This window comes from Gymnoscopelus microlampas (assembly GCF_963454915.1).
Source record: "Gymnoscopelus microlampas genome assembly, chromosome: 1".
Lineage (NCBI taxonomy): Eukaryota > Metazoa > Chordata > Actinopteri > Myctophiformes > Myctophidae > Gymnoscopelus > Gymnoscopelus microlampas.
Genome location: NC_139962.1, coordinates 22,250,386 through 22,259,866, shown reverse-complemented (window position 1 = coordinate 22,259,866; position 9,481 = coordinate 22,250,386). Strand labels below are relative to the sequence as shown.

At 40.2% G+C, this 9,481-nt stretch overlaps 2 protein-coding genes across 2 annotated transcripts; both read right to left on the bottom strand.

Annotated features, from left to right (window-relative positions):
* Positions 1-1,757: 1,757 nt before the first annotated feature.
* Positions 1,758-5,311, bottom strand: LOC311053383 (UDP-glucuronosyltransferase 2A1-like). Its single transcript, XM_084068885.1, has 3 exons — positions 5,031-5,311; positions 4,331-4,360; positions 1,758-3,519 (listed from the first exon to the last, which is right to left on the bottom strand). The coding sequence occupies exon 3, from the start codon at positions 3,508-3,510 to the stop codon at positions 1,933-1,935; it is 1,578 nt and encodes a 525-aa protein (XP_083925011.1). The 5' UTR covers positions 3,511-3,519; positions 4,331-4,360; positions 5,031-5,311; the 3' UTR covers positions 1,758-1,932.
* Positions 5,312-6,571: 1,260 nt separating this feature from the next.
* On the bottom strand, positions 6,572-8,244 carry LOC311043133 (UDP-glucuronosyltransferase 2B14-like; the record flags this gene model as incomplete). The annotated part of the gene is made up of 2 exons (XM_084054313.1): positions 6,572-6,598; positions 6,862-8,244. The coding sequence occupies 2 exons, from the start codon at positions 8,242-8,244 to the stop codon at positions 6,572-6,574; spliced, it is 1,410 nt and encodes a 469-aa protein (XP_083910439.1).
* Between the last annotated feature and the right edge of the window lie 1,237 nt (positions 8,245-9,481).

Below are 9,481 nucleotides of genomic sequence, written 5' to 3'. Positions count from 1 at the left end.
TCAGAGTATTCTTACTGACTTTACGAACAAGCCTCCACATCCTCCGTGTTATTTTGTGGACCTTTTTGATCGTCTTTTCAGCGTTTTTGTCACCTGAGAGGTTTGCCTCCAAGATGGAACCCAGGTAGGTAATTTCCTCCTTTCTTGTGATAACATTTTCACCCACTTTGATCGTGAAACTCTCAGCCTTTCTAAGGTTAGGGTTGGACCCAAAGAGGATGGATTGATCTACAAGCTCACAATGCATCATGATGCGACACATTGTGAGCTTGTAGATCAGCATCAGAATATTGTAAATGAGTGTGAAAGGGTGGATGTGGAACATTGTCTGTGAGACTTGTCTGATTAGTGCAGTGGCTCTCAACCATTTCAGGCCGTGAACCCCCCAAAATAATCATATTTGAACTGGGGACCCCCCAGATAAATATTGTGAAAATAGCAGATCTACAAGCTCACAGCGTTGTGGGCCTTGCGAGGTGTTGTGAGCCTCCCTTTGTGGGTCGGGACCGACCCCCTGGGCCCTGGAGGTCCCGACCCACAGGTTGAGAACCACTGGATTTATCAGATACTGTAGGTACGATTGAGAAATGTTCCTTGTTGGTTTATACTGCCCTCTCCTGTTCAATGTCAGAAGTACAGTCATGACTGTATTGTTTCTTTTCAGCAAGTCCTGCTGTTTTACGATGATAAATTAGGCTTTAGAGCTTTGATACCAGTCCATTGACTGCAGACGAGGTCAGATTAACTGATGTGCTAATTGTACATTTGTATATGAATGAATGGATGTATCCATCCATCCATCCATCCATCCTTGGGGGGGTTCCAGGTGGTCCCCAGCTAAATGATGGAGAGTTGGCAACCAAATGGACCCTTATTAGATCGTTAACTCTTGAGAGTGTAAAACTCTTAAGAGTTAAATTATTGTTAAATATCTGCATTACTTAATTAAACAATTGTTATTTTGATCAACGTTTGCCTGTCATCTCTCCTATGGTACCAAGATCAATACAGCATGGAATTGTGGACAAAATCGTATCCAACGGTAACAAAATATTCTAATTCTCAGAGGCTAAATCTCATCAAATGGTGGTCCGTGGCTCAAATGCCGAATAAATAATGGGCCTTGATATGAAAAGGGTTGAAAACCACTGTTTTAGTGAGTCACATAGGAGCTCAGTTATCACAGTGATTCAGAATGCTCATCCTACACGTGACAGCAACAGTGTTATGAAGCGCTGCAGTAAATCAATCAGTGAGCGGATTCATTCAGCGCATGATGTGAACTGTGTGTGATGTGGATCAATGAGGGTTGAGAGGGACCTCACGGCTCACGCTGACCGCTGCGTTACTTTAACTCAGTGTACAAATAATGGACCTGGATGGGTTTGTATAGCCTACTCTCAGAGTTACCCATAGTGTGTTAGCTCAAAATCTTCAATCAAACCATGATGCTGTACGGGTCTACCCTTCTGCCAGTAAGCCTCCCTCAGCAAAAGCTTTTTGATGATTAATCCATTAAACAGCAGTATCCATCTCTTCCTATAACCTAGCGTTTCTGTGGTTGCAAAACAAAACAAATTATGTGTGACTTAGATTTAGATTCTTAAGTGCTCATTCTCTGATACCAAAGTACATGTGTTCAACCTTGTAATTATTTGTAACCACAACATAAAACATGATTTGACTGAAGCAGCAGTAGTCAACAACATACATCATCATTAAGCCTCAAGAATAATTATAATTGATTAAAGGGGATGACACAGATGTCTCTTGTAGGCTATTTGTAGAAAAGCCAGGGCCATGTCTTCTGAGAGGTACAAATACCAGAACTCTACACGACTTGGCCATGGCCACTTGCAGCCCTGATTATACTAATCATGTTCAGGAATGTCATTTTTAAAATCACACATTTAAACAAAGCCTGTTCCATATTTAGTCACTTTTTGTTTTTCTTCTACAACACAGCCTGGAACATAAACACTTGACAAAGGCAGCACAAGTCAGCACCATAATCAAGAATAATGCTATTAAGAACAACATGACATCTACAGAGTGGTAAGTGTACCAGGGCATTTTGTAGGACTCTGTGCGGAGGTGAGCAGCACCTTTGTGTCTCATGACAAACTCTATCCAGAAGATGGCGGTGTCCAGCGGCTTCATTGGTGTGTCTCTGTGCAACCTGGAGAGTCTCTGCATGTTGTTCCTGTAGGAAGGCTCATGGAGAACCTCCTCAATGCCTTGCAGAAATATGTCTTTGTTCATAGTAAAAATGTCAATGACCTTTGCCGCACCTCTATACTCCATTTTAAAGATGTTATCATGTTGATCAAAAATCAACGGGAGTCCTACTATTGGAACTCCATGATACATGGCTTCCTGAACTCCATTTGTTCCTCCATGCGCTACAAACGCTTTGGTCTTTGCATGACCTAACAGGTCATTCTGTGGCATCCAGTCCACCAGTAAAGTGTTGTTGCCCAGAGTAGCAGGCCTATCACCTGTATGCCTCCAGATTACTTTCTGAGGTAGCTGGGCAAAAGCTGCAGCTATCTCATCTGCTAAGTCATGGGGAAGCTCTCCAACTAGAGTCCCCAAAGACATGATGATGACTCCATGTTCCCCAGAACTCTGGACAAACTCCTCCAGGTGTTGAGGAAGAGGTTTAGCAGGTTTGCACTGGAACCCTGCCATATAGATAACATTAGGCATGGTGGGGCGAGGGAACTCAAACACAAAGTCAACTCTCATCAGCCACAGGTCTGCTTCTTGAAACAGGGACAAGTAGTCTACATCGGAACCAAGGTATTTTTCTAACAGACCTACATAATGTGGTGTAATATATTGTGCCAACTGGAATTCCCCAAAAGCAAAAACCAATGTGTTGATTATTCTTTCCAGAAAGGTCATTTTATCTGATAGCTCTAACCCTGGGTATGGAACATAAGAAAGTGGAGAAGGTGCAATAGTGAAATGGCCTTCACCGTGGCTGGTCCATCTCACATTGAAGACTAATGGTAAACTAAGGTAGTGGGAAAGTATAGTCCCAACTGGATCAACAGGGTCAGTCAGAACCAGGTCATATTTTGCATCCTGTAAAGACCGCATGAGATCTTTGTTTTCAAAAATGTGTTCAAGCATTTTACAACCGATCTGGTGAATTTCTGAAGCCTTTTCTGCTAGTTCCATTTCTATCTTGAAACGAGTCCAGGCAGACTTTCCTTGCCTTTGGATTTCCAGAAGTCTAGACACTAATGTCTTGGCAAACTCCTCATCGAATCCAACCGCAGCATCAATCGTGATTGCAGTGTAGAACGGAGAGGTTTCCTTAATGTACCAGCTGTCATTTGCTCGCATGACTGAAACCTGGTGGCCCTTTGCATGCAGCTCCTCAACTATGACCTTCATATTCACCCAGTGGCTGCCGTCCACAGGAATAACAAGAACTTTACCCCCATGAGCAATGGCTGAACAGAGGAAGAGGACGGCGATCCAGGCCAGGTGGAAATGCATTTCTTCACTCTAAAAGCCAATGAAGTGGATTTTTAAAAAAAATAAACATTACGTACAATGATTGCAATTAAAGGTGGTGTAATACAGTGGTTCTCAACCTGTGTGCTCACTGTTGGGCTGTGAGGATATTGCAAGTGGACTGCTAAACATAATAATCAATCAATACACATGTATAACAGTTGCACTGTTTAAGTTTGTACATAAACATTAAAACTTGGTTATAAAAAAGTGAAACCCAAGCATTAGATTAAGATTAAGGTTATAAAACAATGGCATGCACCTTGCAGTCAAAGAAAGTTATTAATGGCATTTGATTTTGTGCTGCACATTCATAGAGCATGACTATGTTGACATAAATCCCCATCAGTGTTAATTTTGTCGACAAAAACTAAAAATAAACAAAAACAAACCTATGATGACCAAAACTAGTGACTAAATACATAGTCATTTTCATCAACAAATACAATCTAAACGAAAATGTTAGGGAGGGAGTGGTGGAGAGACAAGATCCAGCAGAACAGTCATTTTATGCTTGGTTGTGTGCAGGTGTACGCTGCGACACATTGTGAGCTTGTAGATCGTCTATTTTCGGCACACAGCCAAGTATAGTATAAATCAGGCATTACGACGTCATCATAGCCTGCCAAAATACATATTTCGACTAAATCAACTGTAGATTTAGTTGACTAAATCTTATGATATTTAAACAATTAAAACTAGAATTAAACTAATTTCAAACATTTCCAAATGACTAAATCTGCTGACAAAATTAACACCCCCCCCCCATGCTCCCCATACACTATAGGGCCCTATATGTTACCTTTGATGGTTAATCCGCAGCTAGTTCTCTCTTCACCAGTCGTCATGGGAAAGAAAAGACATCAGGACTTTAGTTTATAACTTGGGTTGGACTTTCATACTATAATGCCATGTTGTTAAACTCTCAGCTGATAACAAAGCTGACCAAAGGGGAGCAAATCTAGCCTGAAAAATTAAATACTCTTTGTGATTTAGCTGGAATGCAGAAAACAACAACAATAACAAAAAAACATGTCAAACTTGTTAAAGTTTTTTCTTCATGTTTCATTACCAGAGTCAGTTTGAACAAACCTTCATATTTTACTTGGCACTCGGAACATTTTACAGTTTTAGTTTTGTATGAAAATAGTACTGATAGAGAAAACAACCTCTGGTTAATGTTGATAACCCCATAACATGCTCAAACCTTTGAACACCAACACTGGCAGAGGTCCTCAATTATTACATAATCAACTGATTGCAATTATTCGCGATAATCACCATTATTTTTGCATAATTGTCATAATCTTTTCCATGTTGAAAATATTTTCCAAATATCCTATGTTAAAATTGTCTCAAGGACACAATAATAACAATCATAGGAGTTCCCAATGCGGCTACGCCCAAATATGGAGTGTGTTGTCTAACCACAATGTGTCATCATGGCATCAGGGGCAAACAAATCAGTCAGCTCCATATATGGGTAACAAAGGGGGGCATACCTGTTAGATAGGGAATAGTCTGGATGCTAGTTCTTTCAGGTATAGAGGGTATGCGCATGCTTAAAGTGAATGGCACATCGAGTGGCAAAGCAACATGCAAAGTGAGTTTAACATTGTTTAATGTTGTTTAATGCAATCAGATATGACTTTTATGTTTGGATGCATGGGCTGTCAAGGCCAGAAAGTATTTTTTTGACACTCAGTAGGCATTCCTGCATAACTTCTGGGTTTGATGATGATGTCACACGCATACCCTCTATATGCAATAACCAAAGATGGTGCATCGGTCAGGATGCAAAGAATGGATGAGGAGACGTGACTTGGTTTGTATCTGTATTAGTCCAGTACTTCACAGTATTATTTACAGCAGTTCTGTAATAACAAATAGAATATAATAAATCTATAATTAAGCATTGTCATATATAAGCAATTAGCATAACAATACAAATATATACCACTGTAATCACAAAGGAATATCCAAACATCTTTACAATGGTAGCAATCACCCATAAAGGCTCAATATTAATATTAGGACGTAGACATTAGCAGTGTTTCTTTCTTATCACGCTTGAATAGATATAACGAGGCATAATAAACACGACAATACAATAACCAGGCATGCACTTACTTTTTTGTCATGGACTTATAAAGCTTGTGAAGATATACTGGAATGTCAGACAATAATAGACTGAGGTAATACTCGGATAGTTTCAACTTAAACTTTGGCTCGTATAACAAAAGGCTGGGGGACACGCCCCCATTCTTCCCGGGCTTGAATTACGTAAACGTGACTACGTCACAACCTGTTACTATGGTAACCTGAGCATTTAAAGGTACATACACCCATTATGTCCTGGCCTTTTAAACAATACCCATATATGGGCATATACTGATAACATCAGGGATCTCCATACATTTCTTTGTATATTTCAGTTATTTGTCATATCTGCCCTGTGCATTTTTAGCGGCGCTCCGCTCTATACCTGACTTTGTCCGTGTGCGTCAAAGTTCTGATTGGTCAGGTGCGTCAACAAAGTGATTGGTCAAGCTTCACGTGACACATGGCTATAAACACATTATAAACACATATCGATGACAAAATGTATCAAAGGCGCCGCTACCTTCACACAGGGTGTGATTTTTTGTTTACAAAGCCTAAAAGCCAAACATAACATTAATAATAATTTTATTGTAATCAAAATTAATAGTAAATCTTATTTATTATGTTCAATGATGGGGTTAGTGGTTAGGTTAAGACTTTGATAGGGGCCAGTTTAGATTTGCAGCCTCCTGAAGGTGTTTCTTTAGGGCAGTTTTAAAAGTGAGTAGGGTTTCTATGTTCACCGATCGGACATCAAAATGCAATGCTGTCCCCAAAACCAAATCCAAATCTGATCCACTCTAATAGGGATAAAAAGGTTTGAACTTGGGCCAGGTAACATGCAGTTGTTGTGGCAATTAAGAGCCTTGATACCATGTGCTTATTTGACAAATACCACTAGGGCGCCGTAGTAGCGCTACTTGCATGTTATTTCTTCATTTTACACAACGTTTGTGAAAGTTGCTGGCTAAAAGAAGAAAACATGAAGGAGAGTCCAAGCAAAAAGTGTGAGAGGCATCAAAGAAAACAATACAACTCGACAGTATTATGGCTGAAATCCATAAGTAACCTATGACCTTCCCCCAGCCACTACCAGTCATCTACCTTCCCAGCATCACAAACAAAGCCTATCTTTATTTAGTCACTTTTAGTTTTTCTTCTAGAACACACCCTGGAACATAAACATTTGACAAAGGCAGCAAAAGTCAGCAGTATAATCAAGAATAATACTATTAAGAACAACATGACATCTACAGAGTGGTAAGAGTACCAGGGCATTTTGTAGGACTCTGTGCGGAGGTGAGCAGCACCTTTGTGTCTCATGACAAACTCTATCCAGAAGATGGCGGTGTCCAGCGGCTTCATTGGTGTGTCTCTGTGCAACCTGGAGAGTCTCTGCATGTTGTTCCTGTAGGAAGGCTCATGGAGAACCTCCTCAATGCCTTGCAGAAATATGTCTTTGTTCATAGTAAAAATGTCAATGACCTTTGCTGCACCTCTATACTCCATTTTAAAGAGGTTATCAGGTTGATCAAAAATCAACGGGAGTCCTACTATAGGAACTCCATGATACATGGCTTCCTGAACTCCATTTGTTCCTCCATGCGCTACAAACGCTTTGGTCTTTGCATGACCTAACAGGTCATTCTGTGGCATCCAGTCCACCAGTAAAGTGTTGTTGCCCAGAGTAGCAGGCCTGTCACCTTTATGCCTCCAGATTACTTTCTGAGGTAGCTGGGCAAAAGCTGCAGCTATCTCATCTGCTAAGTCATGGGGAAGTTCTCCAACTAGAGTCCCCAAAGACATGATGATGACTCCATGTTCCCCAGAACTCTGGACAAACTCCTCCAGGTGTTGAGGAAGAGGTTTAGCAGGTTTGCACTGGAACCCTGCCATATAGATAACATTAGGCATGGTGGGGCGAGGGAACTCAAACACAAAGTCAATTCTCATCAGCCACAGGTCTGCTGCTTGATACAGGGACATATAGTCTACATCGGAACCAAGGTATTTTTCTATCAGACCTACATAATGTGGTTTCATATAATTTGCCGCCTGGAATTCCACAAAGGCAAAAAACAATATGTTGATTATTCTTTCCAGAAAGGTCATTTTATCTGATAGCTCTGAAATCCCTGTCAATGGAACATAAGAAAGCGGAGAAGGTGCAATAGTGAAATGGCCTTCAATGTGGCTGGTCCATCTCACATTGAAGACTAGTGGTAAACTAAGGTAGCGGGAAAGTATAGGGCCGCTTAGATCAAAAGGGTCAGTCAGAACCAGGTCATATTTTGCATCCTGTAAAGACCGTATGAGATCTTTGTCTTCTAAAATGTGTTCAAGCATTTTACAACTGTTCTCGATCATTTCTGAAAATCTTTCTGCTAGTTCCATTTCTAGCTTGAAACGAGTCCAGGCAGACTTTCCTTGCCTTTGGATTTCCAGAAGTCTAGACACTAATGTCTTGGTAGAGTCCTCATCAAATTCACCTGGAGCATCAATCGTGATTGCAGTGTAGAACGGAGAGGTTTCCTTAATGTACCAGCTGTCATTTGCTCGTATGACTGAAACCTGGTGGCCCCTTGCATGCAGCTCCTCAACTATGACCTTCATATTCACCCAGTGGCTGCCGTCCACAGGAAAAACAAGAACTTTACCCCCATGAGCAATGGCTGAACAGAGGAAGAGGACAGCGATCCAGGCCAGGTGGAAATGCATTTCTTCACCCTAAAAGCCAATAAAGTGGATATAGAATTGTTTGAATATAAACCTTGTGCACAATGATTGCAATTAAAGGTGGTGTAAGACAGTGATTCTCAACCTGTGTGCTCACTGTTGGGCTGTGAGGATATTGCAAGTGAGATTTTCAAGTGGGCCCTGATGCAGAAAAGTTTGAGGATCACAGGTGTAAGTGATAACAATTTGTTAAAATTATTGTTAAATATCTCTATAAAGTAATCATTGCTATAGTGTGTTTGTACAGTACTTGGTCTTCCCGTCTCTATAGCTCTTTAGTAAATACAGAACAGAAACAGAACAGAAAATACATTTTCAGGGCAGGATATCCATTTCCTCCAATCAGAACAAAGAACTCATATAACAAGTGATGAAACAAAAACAAAAAAGTAGACAAAATTGGAATTGGAACACTATAAAATGTAACCTGATAAATGGGTCTCCTGATTGAATGAAATTGGTGACCCATCTGATTATTTATTTTCTGTTTATTAAAGAGCTGGAGAGACGGGAGACCACCGTTACTGAACAAACACTCTATCAATGATTACTATTGGAATATACAGTAGAATGATTTCAACCCAAACATATCACTCTCAGCACACACTTTGTCTGTGTGAAACTGCCAAACATAATAATCAAATAATCAATCAATACACATACAAGTGAAACCCAAGTGTTAGATTAAGATTAAGGTTATAAAACAATGGCATGCACCTTGCAGTCAATGAAAGTTATTAATGGCATTTGATTTTGTGCTGCATATTCATAGAGCATGACTATGTTGACAGAAATCCCCATCAGTGTTCATTTTGTCGATAAAAACTAGGACAACAAATGTTTGTCGAGTAACTTCACTGACAAAAACTAAATAAAAAACGAACTTATGATGACCAAAAACTATGACTAAATGTATTGTCATTTTCGTCAACAAATACAATTTAGACGAAAATGTTAGGGAGGAAGTAGTGGAGACAAGATCCAGCAGAACCAAAAAATGTTATGCTTGGTTATGTGCAGGTGTACGCTGCGACACACGTTGTGAGGTTGTTTATCAGCTATTTTCGGCACACAGCCAAGTACAGTATAAATCAGGCATTACGACGCCATCATG

Bases quoted from the DNA above. Each gene is read 5' to 3' on its own strand.
- LOC311053383 (XM_084068885.1), bottom strand. From the start codon at position 3,510: ATGCATTTCCACCTGGCCTGGATCGCCGTCCTCTTCCTCTGTTCAGCC.